General features: G+C 47.9%; 1 protein-coding gene across 3 annotated transcripts in view; it reads left to right on the forward strand.

Moving 5' to 3' along the window:
* NSD2 (nuclear receptor binding SET domain protein 2) overlaps positions 1 to 22,844 on the forward strand; it is a 113,290-nt gene that overhangs the window by 80,491 nt on the left and 9,955 nt on the right. For all 3 annotated transcript variants that reach the window (XM_025384581.1, XM_025384582.1, XM_025384583.1), the window contains exons 10-18: positions 1,873 to 2,004; positions 2,842 to 2,965; positions 4,060 to 4,260; positions 5,851 to 6,030; positions 6,381 to 6,537; positions 6,671 to 6,876; positions 8,603 to 8,706; positions 10,159 to 10,428; positions 11,737 to 11,853. In XM_025384581.1, the coding sequence (XP_025240366.1) occupies positions 1,873 to 2,004; positions 2,842 to 2,965; positions 4,060 to 4,260; positions 5,851 to 6,030; positions 6,381 to 6,537; positions 6,671 to 6,876; positions 8,603 to 8,706; positions 10,159 to 10,428; positions 11,737 to 11,853 (1,491 nt within the window). The remainder of the gene's footprint in view (positions 1 to 1,872; positions 2,005 to 2,841; positions 2,966 to 4,059; positions 4,261 to 5,850; positions 6,031 to 6,380; positions 6,538 to 6,670; positions 6,877 to 8,602; positions 8,707 to 10,158; positions 10,429 to 11,736; positions 11,854 to 22,844) is intronic.

The raw sequence follows: 22,844 nt of genomic DNA on the forward strand, positions 1-22,844 counted from the left end.
CTCAGAGCACGTCAGGTGGCCCTTCGTGGGTGTTAAAGAGCAGGACGTGAGCTACGGCCCCCTTAGGGCCCTCCCGGCAGCCTCACAGTAACAGAGCCTTAAAATGTGTACTGCTTTGATTAGTGTTCATGACACTAGTCCATCTTCCTGGAAAAGGTGAGGAAATCAAGATTAAGAGGCCGCGTTGTCTTTAGACTTTGTGCTGTCAGGAGATGTATCTAGTGAGACGAGAAGAGCGGCTCACATCTGTCACCACCCACAGTCACCAGTCAGAGCCGACGGAAGCCCTTGGAAAAAGCCCACTCTGGCCGGGCGCGGTGGCTCACGCCTGTAATCCCAGCACTTTGGGAGGCCAAGGCGGGTGGATCACGAGGTCAGGAGATCAAGATCAGCCTGGCCACATGGTGAAACCCCATCTCTACTAAAAACACAAAAAAATTAGCCAGGCTTGTTGGCAGGCGCCTGTAGTCCCAGCTACTCAGGAGGCTGAGGCAGGAGAATCGCCTGAACCCAGGAGGCGGAGGTTGCAGTGAGCTGAGATTGTGCCACTATACTCCAGCCTGGGCAACAGAGCAAGACTCCGTCTGGAGGGGGAAAAAAAAAGCCCACTCTAACATTACTCTGAAGTCAGCAAACACTTCTGTGTTTGTTTTTAATTTGTTTTTCTTCCATCGCTCCCTGTAATGTCAGCTAAATGTGGAAAAGCTCATTGATAAGGTCACAGGATTGGTCAGAGTCCCGGTGGGGTTGGCTTTTATTTTTTAATGTGGCCCAATTCCAATTTCTAACTTTGTGTTCATTGGCAAACAGCAAGCCGATAACATGATTACTTGTTTCTGTGATGATTGAGGTGTACAGGAAATGTAGTTTACGCTTTTGCTCTGTTTCATCTCCAAAATTCAGTGTTCAACACTTACCTAACATCAAATAAAAACCAAATTTTTTAAACACTTGATTTGACAGACAAGAAGATTCTCTATTTTATTCATTTAAACATTTGTTGATGCTGCTTGTCAGGTGAGGGTGAAACGCTGTGTTCATGAGGGTGAGGCTTCAGCCTGGTCTTCAGTGATTTCTGTTAAATGAAGGGGAGACAGAGACAGAAGAGATAGAACCTGCGAGCCATTCCACTCGCTCAGGGATTCCATGCCTCTATCCCAGACCTTTTACCTATAGACTCAGATGTGAATCAAGTAGGTAGATTTTACCTTGCCTTTGCCCACCTCACTTCTCTGGTGGGGAGAACAAGTGAACTGTGAAATACCAGGAAAAATAGGCAATGGGAGAAAGAAGAGAAACCGAACGGTCAGCCTGTGGTGTGAGTCCGGAAGACTCTCCTGACTGCACCCCCGCATAGGCACATACTTGGAAGGACACATGGTCTCCGCCCCGGAGGCAGCTGGACAGCATGGTCACCTGATGAGGCTGACACTTCCTTCATCTGTGGTTCCTTTACACGTTTGTTTGGTGTTAGCATGTTTCTCCCACCTTAGAGTAGTAGAACCTGAACAGACTAGGTAAGAAGGGCCAAGATTCTTGTTCCCAAAGCCTGTCTTAGTTCACCTACTAGAGCAAATTGGATGTTCATAACACTTCCTTCATTTTAAGGAATATGCCTCTTATATGCATATATATGCTAAATACTAGGTAGAATAAAGTCCATTTTTGAATTTTCTACATAGTCTAATTACGGGTTATATTATCACAAAAACCAGTTCATGATGGTTCCACTGTGAAATCACTGGCAATACAGGCCAGTGCTGAGAAAGACTGGAGGGTGGTGGAGTTGGGCGGGACGAGCCTGCCTGCAGGGCGTGGCCACCCACTGTGTTCTGCGACTAGTGAACTGTCATCCGCCTCCTTCATCTCTAGGTCTCGGACAGCCCGGGAGACGAGCCCTCGGAGTCCCCATATGAAAGTGCAGATGAAACACAAACTGAAGTGTCTGTCTCATCCAAAAAGTCTGAGCGAGGAGTTACTGCCAAAAAGGAGTACGTGTGCCAGGTGAGGGGAAGGCAGCATCCGCTGTGTCTGTGCTGGTGTCTGACTGGGGCCCCGGTATGCAGAGCGAATTTGTAGTGTCTTCTCTCTTCCCTCTAGACCCCTTCCCCAATCTCACCATCACTCACTGATCTCTGTTTTGAAGGGGTCAGACTGACTGCCGGTGGAATCCTGGGATTAAGTTGCCTCCATTAACATCCATAATTCGCATGTAGGATGAGATTTGTATACACATGTAATCCACACACACACATACATAAAGTTCCTGTTGGAAAAGCCGAGGTGCTAGGCCTGTTTTAGCTTCACTGATGACATGCACACCAGACAGGCCAGGCTGTGGGCTGAGGGGGCCATCACTAGACCTGTGTCTGCCCCCAGGACACCAGCCAGGCCACCTACCCTCTGTGCTTCGGTCCTGCCCCATCCGTCAGCTGAAGATGGCATGGGAGCTTCCATGCCAGGCAGTTGATGAGGGAAGTGTGAATACTGCCTGCACTCAGCGTGGCACCTGCCATCTGGATTAGGATGCCTTTGATTTCTGTTGATTTTCAAATCTGATTTAAAATATCTTGGATGTGTCCTTCAGGGTTGTGATCCTGTTATTTCCTTTGCCATTGCTAAGGACTGGCCTCTTTCTGTAACAGTCATCTGGTTTTAATCTGATACTGTATTTGTTCGTTCTGTTTGGGCCAGACGTTTGCCCATGCATGTTGTTATATATCCTTGAGTAGCAAAATGGGATTTTCTGCTACTGGAGACAGAAGCAGACGGCTTACCTTGTGGTAAGAGGTGCAGAAGGGACTGCTGGGCGCTGCTTACCCGCCTGCTCTGCCCCCGCAGCTGTGTGAGAAGCCAGGCAGCCTCCTGCTCTGTGAAGGACCCTGCTGCGGAGCTTTCCACCTCGCCTGCCTTGGGCTTTCCCGGAGGCCAGAAGGGAGGTTCACCTGCAGCGAGTGTGCCTCAGGCAAGTTCCCACGGGCGGGCAGCTCTGCAGCTTGGCTGGCCACCTGCTCCTGCAACCCCCTGCACAAAGTCCTGCCCTGAGGTGCCTGCAGTGGACAAGCTCCCTCCCCATCTCTACCACCTGGCCCTCTCTGGAGCTTGCAGCCCACACCTGGCAGGTGTACCCACCTCTCAGTGGCTGCAGGGTTTGCTCTGATTTCAATCATATGTGCCCCCTTGGTACCTTTCCATCAGGTGGCGGGCAGGGTGGGGCGGGATGATAGGTCATGGGCTTTTCATCCTGTGGGCTGGCCTGAGCCTGTGCTGTATGTGAGGCGGCCACCACAGGGCACTGCCGCTCAGACAGTGCCGCGTTAAGGGTACGGGTAACCTGGTTGGTCACCGAACACTGAAGTCCATAGGAACATAGAGTTCTTTACGAAGACACAGTGTCACCTTGAGCCTCAGTTTCAACAGAAAGAACAGCTCCAGGCTTGTCCTGAGTTGTCAGTGCTGTTGTTCTGCCTCCATGTTACTGCATCAGGTGTCGCCTGGCACAGTCTGGGGTCTATGAGAATGATGAGAGGACAGCTGCACAGCCATGGCCCTTCCTGCCTACTCACTGGGCCCAAGGAGTCTCCTAGCTCATGTCAGAAAACTTCCTGGGTCGGGAAGACACGTGGAGAGTCTCCCAGGCCGTGGCAGTCCCACAGCAGCACCTCACTTCTGGGAGTGTCTGTCTGCCAGCCCAGAATCATGAGTGATGGCTCCACCACTGGCCGGCTGCTCTCGAGGAGGAAAGGCCTCTTTTCATAGGAGCCCCTTCCTTCAAGTTTCTTGCCGGTTAGACTGGGCCTTCCCAGCCAGGCTGCCTAGTAAGATTCTCCTGTATTTCAGGTGAAGCTGGAGCTCAGATTGCAGCAAGGTAATCCTTGATGGCTGGATCTTTTTGCTGGAGAATGCTTGGACTAGTGAGCAAGGTTGGAAACAGGGCCAGGTGCTTTAGCAACGTGGCTTTCTCTGAAGAGGAGCTGCTTGATTTTAGTGGCTCAGAACTGCAATTTAATTCTTGTTCTTTGCACCTCTCTCTCCACCCCTTCTTTAACTTTTTGTTAGGGATTCACTCGTGTTTCGTGTGTAAAGAGAGCAAGACAGATGTTAAGCGCTGTGTGGTAACTCAGTGTGGAAAATTTTACCATGAGGCTTGTGTGAAAAAATACCCTCTGACTGTATTTGAGAGCCGAGGTTTCCGCTGCCCCCTTCACAGCTGTGTGAGCTGCCACGCTTCCAACCCTTCAAACCCAAGGCCGTCAAAAGGTACAGGTGCACCTGCGCAGCCTTGCTGTGGATTCAGATGCAGGCCCATGGGCACTTGGGAAGGTGGGCTCTTGGAATTGTCACCAAAGAGCATTAATTATCTTGAGTGACTAACTGGACGTCAGCTGGGTTGGGTTTTCTTTGACAAAGGACCTGTCCCCCTTTTTCTTCTTTCCATCCTAAATATCACCCTAAAGATGCTTAACTTTAGGAGAGGGGCAACTTTTGGACCATTTTGATAGATTTTGTTTGTCCTGGCTTTTTTTTTTTCCCCCCCCTTCATAGAGAGAGTCTCGCTCTGTTACCCAGGCTGGAGTGCAGTGCGATCACAGCTCACTACTTCCTTGACCTCCCAGGCTCAAGCCGTCCTCCTGCCTCAGCCTCTTGAGTAGCTGGGACTACAGGCACATGCCACCACACCTGGCTGATTTTTGTAATTTTTTTTTTTTTTTTTTTTTGAGATGGAATCTCCCTCTGTTGCCCAGGCTGGAGTACAGTGGTACGATGTCAGCTCACTGCAACCTCCGCCTCCCAGGTTCAAGCGATCCTCCTACCTCAGCCCCCCAGTAGCTGGGATTACAGGCACGCGCCACCATACCTGGCTAATTTTTGTATTTTTAGTAGAGACAGGGTTTCGTCATGTTGGTCAGGCTGGTCTTGAACTCCTGACCTCAGGTGATCCACCTGCCTCAGCCTCTCAAAGTGCTGGGATTACAGGCGTGAGCCACCGCGCCTGGCCTATTTTTATATTTTTTTGTAGAGATGAGGTTTCACCATGTTGCCCAGGCTGGTCTTGAACTATTAGGCCACTGCTCTGACCTCTTTTCTTTTTTTTGAGACAGGGTCTCCTGTTGCTGAAGCTAGAATGCAGTGGCGTGATAACGGCTCACTGTAGCCTTGACCTCCCAGGCTCAGGTGATCCTCCCACCTGGTGTGGACCACGATGCCTGGCTAATTTTGTTTATTTTTTTGTAGAGACGAGGTCTCTCTGTTGTGTTGCCCAGGCTGGTCTTGAACTCTTGGGTTCAAAAAATCCTCCTACCTGGGCCTCCCAAAGTGTTGGGATTACAGGCATGAGCCACCACGCCCAACCTGTTTGCTCTGGTTTTAATGGCCCATTATATGTAGGAAAACATCTTTATATTAAATTACATTTGGATTATCTAATGTTAGGTGTGTGGGATGAGGGTGGCAGGTTGTCTGTACTTCTTGACACCAGTGGTTCTTTATCAGGGGCAATTTTGTCCTCCAGGGGACATTTGGCAATGTCTGGGGATATTTTGGGGATCTAGTGAGTAGAGACCAGGGGTGCTGCTCAACACTGCACAATGCCTAGGATGGCTGCCCACATGCCCCAGATGCCTGCAGTGCCCAGGCTCAAAAAACACAGCATTTTTAGATGTATGACCATTTTCTCAAACATTGTTTTGAAGCACCTTTGCTCTGAAAGCTTTTTTAAAATCAAATACCTCCATTTCATTTTAGCATTAACTTTTCAAATTCATGGAGGCTGAGTAATTATTAATTGCCCTTTTCACTGTGATTGGAGTCACTGTTCGGGGTCCTCAGGGTGTGTTTCTTTGCCTTCAGGTAAAATGATGCGGTGTGTCCGCTGCCCCGTTGCCTATCACAGCGGGGATGCTTGTCTGGCAGCAGGATGCTCAGTGATCGCCTCCAACAGCATCATCTGCACTGCCCACTTCACTGCTCGGAAGGGGAAGCGACATCACGCCCACGTCAACGTGAGCTGGTGCTTTGTGTGCTCCAAAGGTGAGGGGCCTGGGGGTGTCTGCGGCACACGCCTCACACTCCCAGGAGCCACGTGTCAAGGCAGGTTCATTCCTTGTCTGTGCTGTGTTCACTGATGTTGACAGTGTTCTCTGCATCTTCACATTCATAGTATGTTGCAGTAGTTCTAAATTAATTGCAATCATTTCGCAAACATACAGGAAATTATTTGTGGTGAAAATGACGTTTGCTTTTGTGCTAATGTACAGATCGCTGTTTTTAAACTGATGTTTATAAGTTAAGGCTGTAATAGCTGTAGATTGTGAAGCACTGAATCTGGGCTGAGCCATAACAGACAGGCTAAGCCTGGCTGCCTCGCCCTCCTCTTGCAGGGGGGAGCCTTCTGTGCTGCGAGTCCTGCCCAGCAGCCTTCCACCCTGACTGCCTGAACATCGAGATGCCTGACGGCAGCTGGTTCTGCAATGACTGCAGGGCTGGGAAGAAGCTGCACTTCCAGGATATCATTTGGGTGAAACTTGGGAACTACAGGTGTGAGACATAGAATCGTATGCTTTTATGTTTTTTCTGTTCACATGTGTTCGCTTTACAGTACTTAAAGTATTGAAATTATTGTCGCTCTCTCTGAGGAGTCTGTGAATCCTGTTTTTAATATTTATAATAGATGGTGGCCGGCAGAAGTTTGCCATCCCAAAAATGTTCCCCCAAATATTCAGAAAATGAAGCACGAGATTGGAGAATTCCCTGTGTTTTTCTTTGGGTCTAAAGATTATTACTGGACGCATCAGGCGCGAGTGTTCCCGTACATGGAGGGGGACCGGGGCAGCCGCTACCAGGGGGTCAGAGGGATCGGAAGAGTCTTCAAAAACGGTACGGAGATTTTCAGATAGAGAGTGAGACAGCACTCTCGTGCATTTTCTTACCCCTAATTTCTATTTTTAAAAATTTTATCTTTGTAGAAAATATTGGACTACACATTCAATCTGTATTTTTAAATTAGGGAAAAGTTTGCAGTCTGGTTTATTTGTTAAGCATACAGTAAGATATACTGATAACTTTTGTAACATTGGTTTGTGATTAATTTCATTAAAATTCTGTAAACCTATTATTCAGAAATTATTTTTAGTACTAATTTACAGAAATGTTCCATGGCTTGCCTTTATGTAAAATGCAGATCTGAAGGAAGGGTCCTGTTGTCTGGACCTTGTGCAGCGGGCTCTTGGGGGCTCACTTTACCTTTCAGCGCATGAGGAATCGGGTGATCAAGCAGACAAGGTGCTTGGCCTCTGATTCCCCAGCTGCAGGGAGGCAGGAGCAACGACGTGGCATGGCCGGTTGGCGACCCACGTTTGCGGGAGGCAGGATGGGGTGTGACCCCTCACTGGAGGAACTGGTGTTTATGACACAGGTTGAGAGAGAATGAGGCCAGCAGGGGAAACCCAGGGTGTACATGTGGCTCATTCAGGGAGAAGCACACGCTGTGTTGCAGCCAGGTCAGTGCTCGCTCCTGTATGGCTGCAGGCGGCGACCCACGCATTTAAAGCTCTGTTAGCTCCGTGCTGCCAAAAGCTTTGCAGGCTGCACTGAGTGGTAGGAGTGCATGGTGGGCACCCAGAGGCCTCATAAAGAACAGGTAGGCATTGAAAGAGTTTTAAAAATTATTAAGAGGGCAAGACGAAATTGAGAGGTGGCCTGATGTATTTGGTGCGACCGTCGGCGAAGTCTCCTGACTATGGATGTGGGTGTCCTGTAGTGCCAGACCCCTTTGTGGCTGACTTGCAGCCGCAGAAACAGGGCAGACCACAGGACACGTCCAGCGTTGACATGGGACTGGCCTCCTTCTCAGGACGGATTGTAGGGGTTTGTGTTTCCTCTATTCTTGCTTGAGCCTGTGGTTCATCTCTCAGAGACCCTTTCGCTTCAAGAGGAGCTCAGCTGCATGTTTTGTTTTTTGTTTTTTGTTTTGAGACGGAGTCTTGCTCTGTGGCCCAGGCTGGAGTGCAATGGTGTGATCTCGGCTCACTGCAACCTCCACCTCCTGGGTTCAAGCAATTCTCCTGCCTCAGCCTCCCAAGTAGCTGGGACCACAGGCACCTGCCATCATGCCTGGCTAATTTTTTTTTTGTAGAGAACGGGGTTTTAGCATGTTGGCCAGGCTGGTCTTGAACTCCTGACCTCAGGTGATCCACCTGCCTCGGCCTCCCAAAGTGCTGGGATTACAGGCGTACAGGCGTGAGCCACTGCACCTGTCCTCAGGTGCATTTTTATTTTCTGTCTGAGAACAGCAAGTCCCAGGCTTTGACCCTGGTGCTTTGTCCTTAGGCCATAGTGGAGGACAGGGAGCTCCTGATGAACTCCGCCCTGGGCCTGCCTTGTAGAGAGGTGATGGCTGTTCTCTGAGCACTCCTCTGCCTCACACACTTGGCCGCATTTAAAAATACCTGCCCACTGACAGTTGTTCATAGAGTCTAGTTTTATGGGAACCAGAAACTAATACTTAACATTGAAAGTTTAGAGTGAACTATAAAAATATGGAGCTTGAAAGTAGTTACCTTTATTTACTAAAATCTTTACTCATATTTCATTGACTTTTTAGCACTGCAAGAAGCTGAAGCTCGTTTTCGTGAAATTAAGCTTCAGAGGGAAGCCCGAGAAACACAGGAGAGTGAGCGCAAGCCCCCACCATACAAGCACATCAAGGTGGCGTGTGGGAGCTGCGTGCACGCGTGTGGAGGGAGTTTTCCCCAGGGGCTGTGAGCGGTTCTCAGGCACACCCAGGCTATGGCTGGGGAGAGGACTGTCACCAGCCAGGATCTGTGGTGCCTGGCATGGATGGCCACGCAAGAGACCATGAGCAAATGGCATGGGGGGATCTGCATGGGGGTTCTTGGTTCCACCTTGGAGCATGAGGCTTGGCTTGGTAGCTAGCAAAGGGGTTGGGGTGACAGTCCTGACCAGGCTGCTTGGAGCAGGAGGAGCTGAGGGATGAGCCTCCCACCTCCACCAGGCTGTTGCTAAGTGCTGGGAGTCAGTCATATGGGAGCGGGGCTCAGTGACCGAGCCCCAAAGGCATAGATCCTCTACCTCAGAGACCAAGGCGGGGTGTGGGGTGGGGGGCTTGCCAGTTCTGTGTTTATTCTAGTGAGCTCCAGAGCCCCAGCAGGAGAGCAGGAGGAAGTGCGGCCAGGGCAGGGCTCTGTGAGAGCTCCAGGCCCCTCAGGGCTGCCTGTGCTCAGAGCTGGTGCCTCTTGGGCCGCATCCCCAGGAGCCTTGTGGCCGTTCGTGACGAGTGTTTGTGATCAGTGTGCCGGAAGTCAAGTGCTTGCTCTGCCTTTGCTTGTAAAATGTGGGCTGCAGTCAATATCTTTGTGTGTAAAGAAAGCACTCTGTATTCATCTTTATATAGTATTTTCTTTGGGATGGATTCCCAGAAACAGAATCACAGGGTCAGAGAGCCTGAAATGTTTAGATTCTTGGGGAATATTCCCAGATTGTTCTCCGAAGGGTACAGTTTGTCACACCACAGCATCGAAAGGGGTGTCTTTCGCCACCTCTTTCCTAAGATTGTGCATTTCTACCCCAGCGGATTTTCAGCTATCTCTACTGCTTTATTATTTGGTTGCTTATCTTTCACTAATGATAAACCACAAGGTCATGAGAGCAGAGGGTGTGCCCCCCTGCCCAGCACTGCTCCCCTGGGGTGGCCTCCCATGTGGCTCGCTGCTGGTGCTTGGTAAAGGAAGAGTCAGAGAGATGGGTCGGGAAGCTGCTCAGAAGAGCTCTTACCCAGTGTTTGCTGGACGCCCTGCAGTGTACTAAGCAGTCAACATGCGTTTTCTCTCTTCATCTTACAATGGCCTGACTGGATATGTGTCAGCTCTTGTTCATCAACGAGGAGCCACAGACACTAAGATAAAATAACGTGAGAGGGCATTGGGTTGCCCTGCCTGCCTCCTGTGCTAAGAAGGCAGAGGAGAGCTCCTCTGGGATCTGGGGAGGGCTGTTCTGAGGAGTGTGTCCCAGTCAGGCCTCTGAAACTTTCTAAAAGGACACCTGGAGGCTGGGTAAGGAGAGGCCGTGGTGGGCGTGCCAGGGTATCTGGAAGGCTCTTCATTCGTTTGTGGGCCAAGACAGCTTACTCCTTCCCTGCAGGTGAATAAGCCTTACGGGAAAGTCCAGATCTACACAGCGGATATTTCAGAAATCCCTAAGTGCAACTGCAAGCCCACAGATGAGAATCCTTGTGGCTTTGATTCAGAGTGTCTGAACAGGATGCTGATGTTTGAGTGCCACCCGCAGGTGTGTCCCGCAGGCGAGTTCTGCCAGAACCAGTGCTTCACCAAGCGCCAGTACCCAGAGACCAAGATCATCAAGACAGATGGCAAAGGGTGGGGCCTGGTCGCCAAGAGGGACATCAGAAAGGTATGTGCCCTTATCGCCTCCCCTGCTTTTGAGAAATTACGGTTCACTGGGAATTAGACTTAGGTTTGCTTGTGGTGGTTTTGTATTCATGTGAGAATGGTATTTTTTGGAAAAAAAAATTTTTGTTTTTGTTTTGAGACAGGGTCTCTCTATCATCTAGACCGGAGGGCAGTGGCATGATTGTAGTTCACTGCAGCCTCAGAATCCTGGGCTCAAGCCATCCTCCCACCTCAGCTTCCCAAGCAGCTGGGACTACAGGCATAGACAACCATGCCCTAATAATTTTATTTTTTGGAGATGGGGTCTTGCTATGTTGCTTAGGCTGATTTCAAACTCCTGGCCCCAAACCATCCTCCTGCCTAGGCCTCCCAAAGCACTGGGATTATAGGCAAGAGCCTTGGTGCCTGACCTGAAATATTTTTTTGAATTGAATTATTACAATTGAATATTTTAAAATGTTACATGAAAGATATCTGCTAAAACTCATACATTCCCTTAAAGCATGCCTTATGTCAGAATTTTGATGGTTATTTTTATGAAATGGAAGATTCGTGAAGTGACCCATTTTCCTCTGGGCTAGCAGCCAGGTGCTTGGGAGCACTCACCAGGCAGGCGTAAGGAGATTGCTCTTGTGAGGGGTGGTCCTGGCACAGTCTAGGACCAAGCTGTTGGTAGACACCAGGACTGCTGACCTCCTGCATCTGCTCCCAGACTACATCCCAAGGACATCCAGGGACTAAGAGACATGTGGAACTGCTGACCCTGATGTGTTTTGGCATGGCCTAGGGGTGGGTGGTCTCAGACCCCAGGTCCATACCAGGACTGATCCAGCACAGAGAGTTCATAAGCCTGGTGCCAGTTCCAACAACAGCACAAAAGGTTGCTTAGAAACACCTCCCCAGCATCCTTGTTCCTCACCTGCCTGACTGCTGATTCACCCAGACTTGCTGTATGTCCTGTCAGATACTTTGTAGCCATTTTTTCTCTTGTGGAGATCACTGTGTAAAGTGGGTTATGTAGAAGCTTGGTTATCAGACAGCCCTCCTGAGACAAGGTCATGTAAGAAGCAAGGGTTGGCGTGTTGCCACTTCATGAATACTTAATACATTTTTCATTGGCAACCTTTACATACAGATATGTCTGAGATCCTTTGAACTTAATTTATGAAGACTTTGTATGCGCCCTCCATGGAGATATGCTGATGTGTGTGGTGCCCGTTCTAAGTGATCACGATAGGGAGTCTTGAGCCCCGACACTGAGGATTGGTCAGCACGCTTTTTGTCATGGCCACATTCTTGTGATTTCCAGGGAGAATTTGTTAACGAGTACGTCGGGGAGCTGATCGATGAGGAGGAGTGCATGGCGAGAATCAAGCACGCACATGAGAACGACATCACCCACTTCTACATGCTCACTATAGACAAGGTAATGTGGAAGGGTACCCCACTGTGAGCTTCTGCAGTGTCCTGGACCTGGAGCCCTGATGGTCACCGGTAGAACTGGACTTTGCCCTGTGGCAGCGCCAACATTTCTCTCCTTGGCTGCTTATTTTCAAACATCTGCATGTTTTCTTCTGAGGTGCAGCATGTCTTTCAGCTGCGCCAGAGGGCTAAGGCTAACCACCTCTCAGCACTCAGGCACCCTGAGACTCTGCTTGTCCGGGTGTGCATGCAGAGCGTTCCAAGAAGTAGAGAGGACACAGACGAGGAAGTCTGAGCATCTTCTTTTGTTTTTTCAAAAATATTGTATTTTACTTTTTAATTTTTGGTGCTCTTTGGATAAGGTCTCAGCATCTTCTCTGTTGTGTAGCAGAATCATTTTTGGTTGGTTGTTGCTTGTGTGAAGCCCATGTTTCTAAGCATTTTAGAACCTAGGTGCTAGAGGGATCAATATTCTCAGGAAAAGGAGGATGGGATGATGTGTGTAAAAGTGGGCATGGATAAAAGACAGTGCATCTGGAGTGCTCAGCTCTGGGCCTGATGCCCAACCCTGACAGGTGTTGCCGGGCCCTTCCAGGGCAGCTCCTTAAATGGCCACAGCCCCGTGGGGGTGCATGTCATCCTTTCCCTCACACAGCAGGCTTTTGGCTTCTGGATAACTTCAGCTGGGGAAGTGTGGCCTCCTTAGTGCCTGAGTGGTCTTTGAAAGGAAGGGAGATAGAATACATGTTTCTGCCTTTTGTTGCCCTTAAGCTCGTCATCTAGTAGAAAAGTCTGGCTATTAAAGAGTAGATTAATAATAGTGCTTGAAAACCAGATAGACAATGATCACAGATAAAAATTGTTGAACATTTCATGGAAGACAGATGTGATGAGATCTAGAGAGAAAGGGCTGCTGTGAAAATAAGAATGGTTCCAGGGACCTTGTCAGGTGGTCCCTGGTGAAGCTAAATCCCCTACCCCTGCAGTAGTGGGGCAGCGCTGGCCAGTGGAGCCTGCTCCGGGCGAGCACTAGGCTCTGTGTCAATCACTGCAGGTCGTGGGGCTTAGACCTTTCAAGGAAGTCAGTGTCATGAAGGACAAAAGAATCCTGAGTTAAAAGAGAGTAACTAAAGAAGTACCCAGAGGAAGTGTGTGCTTCTTGATCAGAGCCTGAATCTGGGATGAGGAGCTATAAAGTATGCTTTTGGGGGCAGTGGGAAAAATTTTAATTTGGACAAGACGCTCTTCTTCATGTTAAATTTTGTAGGTGTGGAAGGTGGTGTGGCTGCGAAAGAGAATGACTTGTGATGCGTTTAGGGTCAGAGGTCAGATATCGGTAACTGACTTTCAAAGGATCAGGGAAAAAATGTGTGTGTGTATACGTATATCCATATGTATCTCCATAAACACACCCTGAACCCCTCAAGCTGTGTGCAAGGTGAGCAAGAAGGATCCTGTTCTCCAAATAGTGGGTATCTGTGCTCAGGATCCCTGATTGCTGCTTCTGATCACAGAGGTGCAGACAAAGAGGTGGGCTGCCGTTGTTACTACACCTCCCTCAGTTGTTACAAGCCCCTCCCCCTCCAGCTGATGTAGCTTCAAGAGGATTTAAAGGGCCAGCACCAATTGCCCTCCTCTTTCATTTTTCTGTTTTTCCCCTTTTGGGAGCCAGACATTAAAAGACTAGGACATTCAAAGACAGCTTTGGGGAAAAGTAGATAATTTAGAAAATTAGAAAGTGACTATGCATGCTCAGGTAAAGGTACAGGCTCAAAAAAGATCTGGAAAGACCTTAAATTTACATCTTGGGTTGATCCTCTGCATAGAAACAGCCTGCAACAATCAAAAGAAAATAAGAGCAATAAATAAAAATAACAAAAACAGCAAATCCAGGGCAAGGGGAGAAAGAATCTAATTTCTAGAGTTACCACGTTATTAGACTTATTAGACTCACTTGTCCAGTGTTCAGAAAAACAACAACAACAACAAAAAAAACCCTACAAAGAGACAGGAAAATATGGCCCATTTAAAGGGAAAACAAAATAAACAGAAACTGTCCCTAAAAGAAAGGCCGGATGACAGATCTACTGGACAGAGACTCTAAAACATCTGTCTTAAAGATGCTAAGAAAACTAAAGGAAAACCTGCAGAAAGTCAAGAAAATCATGTATGAACAAAATGGCAGCATCAATGAAGAAATAGAAAACCTATAAAGAGAAACAAACAAAAAAGAATTGAGCCTGAGAAACAGAAAAGAAGATTGAAGAAAAGTAAACGGCGCCTAAGGGGCATGTGGGCTACCATCAAACAGACCAACATATCTATTGTGGGAGTCCCAGATGGTAAAGAGAGAAAGAGGCAGAGACAACTTTTGAAAAAATAATGGCTGAAAACTTCCCAGGTTTGATGAAACACATGAATGTAAACATCTAAAGAAGCTCAATGAACTCCAGATAAGATGAACTCAGAGAGACCTACATTGAGACATGTTATAATCAAACTTTCGAAAACCAGACAAAGAATCTTGAAAGCTACTAATTACATACAAGGTGGACTAGTCTATTTTTACACTGCTTTAAAGATACTACCCAAGACTGAGTAATTCATAAAGGAAAGAGGTTTAATCGATGACTCTCAGTTCCACATCACAGGGGAGGCCTCAGGAAACTTACAGTCGTGGTGAAGGCGAACGGTACCTTTGTACATGGTGGCACGGGAGAGAAGTGTGTGAGAGCCCCAGAAAAACTACCATTTATAAAACCGTGAGATTTTGAGAGAACTCACTCACTATCATGAGATGGCATGGAGGAAACTGACCCATGATCCAGTCACTTCCCACCAGGTTCCTCCCTTAACACCTGGGGATGACAATTCAAGATGGAATAAGCTACACCATACCACAAGGGATCCTCAAGGAGATTATCAGCACATTTCTCATCAGGAATTTTGAAGGCCTACAGGCAGGGGGCCAATGTATTCAAAGTGCTAAAAGAAGAAAAAAAATGTTAACCAAGACTCTTACATGCAGTAAAACTGTCTTTCAAAGGTAAGGGTGAAATTAAGACATTCCCAGATAAAAGCTGAAGAAGTTTTTTAGCACTAGACCCGCCCTGCAAGTAATGGTCAAGAGAGGTAATGAAGAGAAGCCTTGTAGGTTGAAATGAAAGGACATTATACAGTAACTACAAGTTGTATGAAGAAGAAAGATCTCAAAGTAAATACATGGTCAGCTATAAAAGTTTGTATTGTTGTAACGTGGTTTATAACTCCATTCGTTTGTTTGTTGTCTACATGATTTAAGAGACATACATTTAGAGCCAGGCGTGATGGCTCACGCCTGTAATCCCAGCACTTTGGGAGGCCGAGGCGAGCAGATCACGAGGTCAGGAGATCGAGACCATCCTGACTAACATGGTGGAACCCCATCTCTACTAAAAATATTAAAAAATTAGCTGGGTGTGGTGGTGGGCACCTGTAGTCCAAGCTACTCGGGAGGCTGAGGCAGGAGAATGGCGTGAACCCGGGAGGCGGAGCTTGCAGTGAGCCAAGATCATGCCACTGCACTCCAACCTGGGCGACAGAGTGAGACTCCATCTCAAAAAAAAAAAAAAAAAGAGAGTGGCTCAAGCCTGTAATCCCAGCACTTTGGGAGGCCAAGACGGGCGGATCATGAGGTCAGGAGATCAAGACCATCCTGGTTAACATGGTGAAACCCCATCTCTACTAAAAAATACAAAAAACTAGCCGGGTGAGGTGGCGGGCGCCTGTAGTCCCAGCTACACGGGAGACTGAGGCAGGAGAATGGTGGGAACCCGGGAGGCGGAGCTTGCAGTGAGCCGAGATCCGGCCACTGCACTCCAGCCCGGGCGACAGAGCGAGACTCCGTCTCAAAAAAAAAAAAAAAAAAAAGAGAGATATACATTTATAAAACAATTACTAGTTTAAAAGCTGGTATTTTAATTTTAGTTTGTAAATTCTAACATTTTGTTTTCTGTATAATTTAAGCTACTCATGCATTACTAGTTTTACTCATTAATTACCAGCTTGTGTTTTAGGGCACTCAGTATATAAAGATGTGAGTTTGTGACATCAGTGACTGAAAACGGTGGGGACAGAGCTGTAAAGGAGCAGGGTTTTTATGTTATTAAAGTTCAGCTTGTATAAATTCAAGTTATAACATTATATAGAGAATTGGAAAACTCAAGAAAATCGATGAAACCAAAAGTTGGTTCTTTAAAAAGATCAATAAAATTTGACAAACCTTTAACTAGATGGACTAGGAAAAAAGAGAAAAGACTCACATAACTAAAATCAGAACTGGTGTGTGGAGACATTATTACTGCTTCTACAGAAATAAAAAAGGATTATAAGAGAGTACTGTGAACAACGGTACTCCAATAAATTGGATAACCGAGATGAAATAGACAAATTCCTAGAAACAAACTACCAAGACTAAGTCATGAAAAAAATAGAAAATCAGAATAGACTTATAACTAGTAAAGAGATTGACTCAGTAATTAAAAATCTCCTGACAGGCTGGGCGTGGTGGCTCACGCCTTTAATCTCGGCACTTTGGGAGGCTGAGTTGGGTGGATCACTTGAGATCAGGAGTTCGAGACCAACCTGGCCAATGTGGTAAAACCCCATCTCTACTAAAAACACAAAAGTTAGCCAGGTGTGGCGGCTTGTGCCTGATCCCAGCTACTCAAGATGCTGAGGCAGGAGAACCTCTTGAACCTGGGAGGTGGAGGTTGCAGTGAGCCGAGATTGTGCCACTGCACTTTAGTCTGGGTGACAGAGTGAGACTCTGTCTCAAAAAAAAAAAAAAAAAAATCTCCCGACAAAGAAAAGCCCTGGATCTGATGGCTTCACTGATAAATTTTTCCAAACACTTACAAAAGAACTAATGCCAATCCTTCTGAAACTCTTTCAGAAAAACTAAAGAGGAGGGAACATTTCCAAACTCATGCCATGAGGCCAGCATTACCCTGATACCAAAGCCAGACAGGGACGCTCCAAGAAAAACTACAGGCCGGGCGCGGCGCGGTGGCTCAAGCCTGTAATCCCAGCACTTTGGGAGTCCGAGGCGGGCGGATCATGAGGTCAGGAGATCGAGACCATCCTGGCTAACACGGTGAAACCCCATCTCTACTAAAAATACAAAAAAATTAGCCGGGCGAGGTGGCGGGCGCCTGTAGTCCCAGCTACTCGGGAGGCTGAGGCAGGAGAACGACGTGAACCCAGGAGGCGGAGCTTGCAGTGAGCCGAGATCGCGCCACTGCACTCCAGCCTGGGTGACAGAGCGAGACTCTGCCTCAAAAAAAAAAAAAAAAAAAAAAAGACTACAGACCAATGTCCCGTATGAACATTGATGGAAAAATCACCAAAATACAGGCTGCCCCTAACTTAGGGCGGTTTGCCTTACGATTTTTTGACTTTATGATGGCGTGAGAATGATACCCATTCAGTGGAAGCTGTACCCATACAACCATTCTGTTTTCCACTTCCAGTATAGGGTTCAGTAAATTACATGGGACATTCAAATTTATGTTAGATGATTTTCCCCAACTGTAAGCCAGTGTAATTGAGCACATTTAATGTAGGCAGGCTAGTTAGGATGTTTGGTAGATTAGGTATATTAAATGCATTTGTGACTTAAGGTATTTCCAATTTAGGCTGGGTGCAGTGGCTAATGCCTGTAATCCCAGCCCTTTAAGAGGCCTAGGCCAGCAGATCACAAGGTCAGGAGTTCGAGACCAGCCTGGCCAATATGGTGAAACCCCATCTCTACTAAAAATACAAAAATTAGCTGGGCGTGCCTGTAATCCCAGCTGCCTGGGTGGTGGGTGCCTGTAATCCCAGCTACTCAGTAGGCTGAGGCAGGAGAATCGCTTGAACCCAAGAGGCAGAGATTGCAGTGAGCTGAGATCACGCTATTGCATTGCAGCCTGGGTGACAGAGTGAGACTCTGTCTCAAAAAAAAAAAAAAAGATATTTCCAACTTAACAGTGGGTTTATTGGGACACAGCCCCATTGTAAGTGTTGCCAGACACTGAGGTTCCAGCCTAGGTCTGCCTTCTCACCACAGGGAAAGCCAATCACCGAGGCAGTCAGTATTGCCAGAGAAGAAGGGCTTTCACGTGGGTGACATCAGACGGGAGACTAGCCTCAAATCCGTCTTCGCAGCTGACTCAAGTGGTTATACAGGAGTTGGTCAACAGGCAGCAGGTAGTCAGTCTGGTGTCTTATTGTCAGGATGGGTGATCTGGGAAATTTCAGTTCTTTGATACTGTCTGGGAGAGAAATTGGGACAGGTTCAAGTGGAGCATCTGTGCTTGCAAACCAAATTGGCAGCATATTAAAAGAATTACACACCAAGGAACTTATCCTAGACCTCGCATTCTAGGGCCCTGCTTATCTGTGACTTCAGACAAAGATGGAGAGAGCTGACCATCAATATAATTTAGCTGAACGAAATAATGAGATATTTTAGGAAGCAGAACATTGAATGTCAGAAGTTAAATGTGAGATCCAAGAAGTAAAGGTGAACAGACAAGTTTGTGGGTGTGTGGATATGTCTTAAATAAGTCAGGTTGTGTCAAATTATGGTGGATGATGATGACTGCATGGCAGGAAGAAGGAAGATGAAAAGGAGGAGGCATTGAACACTGACGGTCACAGGGAGCATCGGGAGTGTGGTGACGCCAGGGTGAGCTGCTTGTTTTGTGAGGGTGGAGGGAAGAGATTTATTAACCTTAGACTTCGTCACAGTATACATGTGACATCTACATGAGAAACTGCTAAATGAATAGAAGTGGAAGGTGTAACTTCCACACCATTAAAGGGTAAAAAGGAGAGTGAGGAAAAGTCAATTTAGTAGAACCTGAGGGAGGAAGATGGGGGAAGGAGAAATAATAGTAATTAGAAAGCACAGATTAAAAAAAAAATCAAAATATCAATTACCACAATATATGTAAGTGGTTTAAATGTATAAGTTAAGACTAAGATTCACATTAGGGTTAGTACATAGTAACAACAAGGAAAGGCTCCCACAGGCCTTAATGTTTGTAGTTATTGGAGTGGAGGAGACACAGGAGACAGCATGGAGAGGAAGAATTAGATGAGATGCACATCTGACAGTTTGGAAAGATCCTAAAGGTAGTGTTCAAAGAAAAAACTAAGAGAATGTGATTCACAGCCAAACAAATCTATTCATAGGATTCTGGTAGCAGATGGCAGCTGCTCACTTCCAGAACAAAAAATGTACACAAAGTACATCTTCACTGAAACTATGGGACAAACAGACCCGTCCACTGAAGTCCAACAAGCAGAGAAAAGTGCTGGAGACCTGCAGTGTCGCCTGAGCACAGGGAGTGCAGAGATGTGTGAGTGTGGCCTGGCAGCCAGAGCAAGCACTGGGGGCCTGCTCCCAGCAGAGCTGAGAGTTGAAAGGGAGCAGTGGGAAAAGAAGGCATGGGGAGTTCCTGAGAAGAAGAGATGACGCATCTTTGAAAGGATCACCTTCCAAAAGGAAGGCAACATTCTGGAAGGCAGAGAGAAAGGGATCCAAGGCTCTGAGGGCCCACAGAGACTTGGGTTCTGTGGTGAGGAGACCTCCATCAAGCCGACAGCAGTGAGACAAACCTGGGATCCAGCCAGTACCCGCTCCAGGAAATCCAGCTTGTTCAGAGAATGATGAAAAGGTTATGTAAGAAAACCCCAGCCAGGTGCAATGGCGTGTGCCTATAATCCCGGCACTTTGGGAGACCAAGGCAGGAGTACTGCTTAAGGCCAGCCTGGAGTTTGAGACCAGCCTGGGCAACACAGCAAGACCTTGTCTCTACTAAAAAATAATAATAATAAAAATTAGCTGGGCACAGTGGCATGTGCCTGTTGTCCCAGCTACTCAGGAGGCTGAGGTGGGAGGATCGCTTGAGCTCAGGAGGCTGAGGCTGCAGGGAGCCAAGGTCCTGTACCATTGTGCTCCAGCCTGGGCAACAGATTCTGTCTCTAAACCAAATCCTGACCCAAAACAGCAGAACTTCCTTATAGATGGAGAAAAGCCACTTAGAAAAATTTTTATCACAAAGCAGATAAAAGTTATACCCTAATATGCATCACAAATTTTTTGAATATGAGGATTCAGAGATAGCCAGGCAGAAAGGAGAGCTAGATTGGAAACTTGTAGAACTCAGGAGTGAAACAAGGAAAAGAAAATTATTTTCTAAGCAAAGCCTAAACCTCAAGAACACACTAGAGAGTAGGAACCACAAGGACTGCACGAGGGTGGATGTGGGGAGTGAGCGGAGTGCAGCTGAAAGAACCTGGGAGAGAGAGAGAGAAGGAAGGTAGGAAGGAAAGAGAGAAGGATGAGAGTGGCGCCTTGGGCAGAGGCTGCTGAGGAGAGGCACTGTGCATTCAAGCAGGCCAGAGAGTGGTTCAGCGGGGCTGAGTCAGATTGGGCAACATCATAAATAGGATTACTGGATGCAGCCAAGAATCCTGTAGATAGGCAGGCAAAACAAAACAAAAAAAACCTGAATTGCTTCTAAGGGGAGAAATAGGGCCAGCTGGAGGCTCTTCATGGCAGAACCCAGTGCCCCGGACAGGGTGGGCTCCATGGAATGAGCCAGGGGTGTCCATTCAGCCATGTGACTCTCTGGGTGTAACGACTACAGAGATGCAGGTTGGAGCATAGAGAATTAAAGGAACACGTCCTTCCTGAGTCAACTGCTAAGAGATGAGCTCTAAGCCTCCAGCAGAATCAGGTGAAGCTCCAGCAACAGGATGGGCAGTGGCAGCAGCATACTCAGCATGTTGCCCCACCAGAAGGGGCAGTGGAGGAGCAGGGAGAAAGGAGGGTAAGTTCATCCCCAACACTGGTGAGCCAGAGCTGCTGAGTCAGATGGGAGCAGAAGCTGAGGTGTGTTCTGGAGCAAAGGAGAGCATGAAGATGATGCCGCTGATGAGCAAAGGAGAGCATGAAGATGATGCCGCTGATGAGAGCTGGGCTCGAGGGGCGGTTGAGGGAGGGGATCCCGGCTGATTTCAGTGTGCACAAGCAGGGGCAAGGGTGTCCGGGACGTTACATGTGGGCGTGCAGGATGACGGGTCACGTAAAGGGCCGCCAATAGGAGAGGACAGAGTCCCCAACAGCAGGAGATCCAGCAGCCCCTCTGCCTCACAGTGAAAGGCTGAAAGCCCATAGAAACAAGCAAGACATGAATGTGTTCTAACTGTGCCCAGCATATCTGGAAAGAGGAAATGGGCTCACTTACTTCTTAAAAGACTTCCAGATTGGATCATAAAACCGAACTCTCTGCAGCATGCAAGGAACAAAGATTCTGGAAGGTTAAAAATAAAAGTGTGGGCAGGCCGGGCTCAGTGGCTCACACCAGTAATCCCAGCACTTTGGGAGGCTGAGGCGGGCAGATTGCTTGAGCCCAGGAGTTCGAGACCAGCCTGGGCAATATAGGGAGACCCTGTCTCAATTAAAAAAACAATTGTGGGCAAAGGTATGCCAAGGTAGAGTCGAAGAAAGGAGTTGTTCTCAGACCAGGTGGAATTCAGGCCCCACCACTTTCAGTGACACAGAAGAAGGCTTTTTTGACACCAGAGCCACCACTGGGGATGAGATGCACCCTAAATTTAGGGCCTTCCCACTAGCCTGTGGGATCCAGGAGAAAGGCCAATGAAGACAGCTGACGGTGAGTTCGCCTCTTAGTTGAAGGCAGAGATTCTGGACAGATGATGAGCATGAATTCATCTCGTCAAAAAGAAGGACAGAATATACTGGAGGAAGTGTTTAGAGACCAAGCAGAGACTCAGAAATTAAAAAACAAAACAAACAATAGAAATAAGTAAATCTCTTCTTACAAACCCACAACAGTGCTGTGTATTTTTCAGAGACACACGTACTGAGGCGTGAGGTCCGAGCCAGGGCGTGGACCTGTGTGTGAACATGGGAAGAGGGGCGTGGGACCTGTGAGGGTGTATGCCAGCCGGCAGAGCGCACCTGAGCAGCATGAAGAGCAGTTCCTTGTGACCGAGTGGGGTTTACCCCAGGACCGCAAGGAGGGCTTAGCAACCCTGTCAGTAGGTAAAGGAGGAAAACAAATCCAGGGTCATTTTCATGAACACCAGAAGATAATTTGAGAAAATTCAAACCTATTCCTGACGAAAACTTCCCAAGAAACCAGGACTACAACTTGCTTACCTTGCTAAAGGACATCAGCGGCTGCCAGCTGATGCTTGGTGAACCAGACACTTGTGGCCAGTTCAGAAATAAGTCAGGACGCGGCCGGGCGTGGTGGCTCAAGCCTGTAATCCTAGCACTTTGGGAGGCCGAGACGGGTGGATCACGAGGTCAGGAGATCGAGACCATCCTGCCTAACACGGTGAAACCCCGTCTCTACTAAAAAATACGAAAAACTAGCCGGGCGATGTGGCGGATGCCTGTAGTCCCAGCTACTCGGGAGGCTGAGGCAGGAGAATGGCGTGAACCTGGGAGGCGGAGCTTGCAGTGAGCCGAGATCCGGCCACTGCACTCTAGCCTGGGCGACAGAGCGAGACTCCACCTCAAAAAAAAAAAAAAAAGAAGTCAGGATGCTCATGCCGCTCCTGTCCCCCCCTAAGGCTGCAGCAAAGCAGCAAGAGGCAAATGGTGTCTCTTGGAGAATGAGACGGCTGTGTTTGGTGATGGCCTCATGTGAGCTGTAGTGACAACAGAGAGAGGCCAGGTCCACACGTTTTCCTCTACCCTCCTCATGTATGCAGAGCCACAAAGAGCGTTGATGCATGTATGTGAATGCAGCAGGCTTCTTTGGAAAGTTTGGCAGTGTCACTGAAGGACACGAGAGATGACATGGACGAGTGGTGACACGGGCTATGTCCCAGCTGGGAAAGGAGAGGCTGTGAGGGTGGAAATCTTCCCCGGTGCAAGCTCGTTGTAAGTGCAATAAAAATAGCAAAAACGTTTAAATATACCTAGACAGG

Source organism: Theropithecus gelada, chromosome 5 (genome assembly GCF_003255815.1).
Source record: "Theropithecus gelada isolate Dixy chromosome 5, Tgel_1.0, whole genome shotgun sequence".
Lineage (NCBI taxonomy): Eukaryota > Metazoa > Chordata > Mammalia > Primates > Cercopithecidae > Theropithecus > Theropithecus gelada.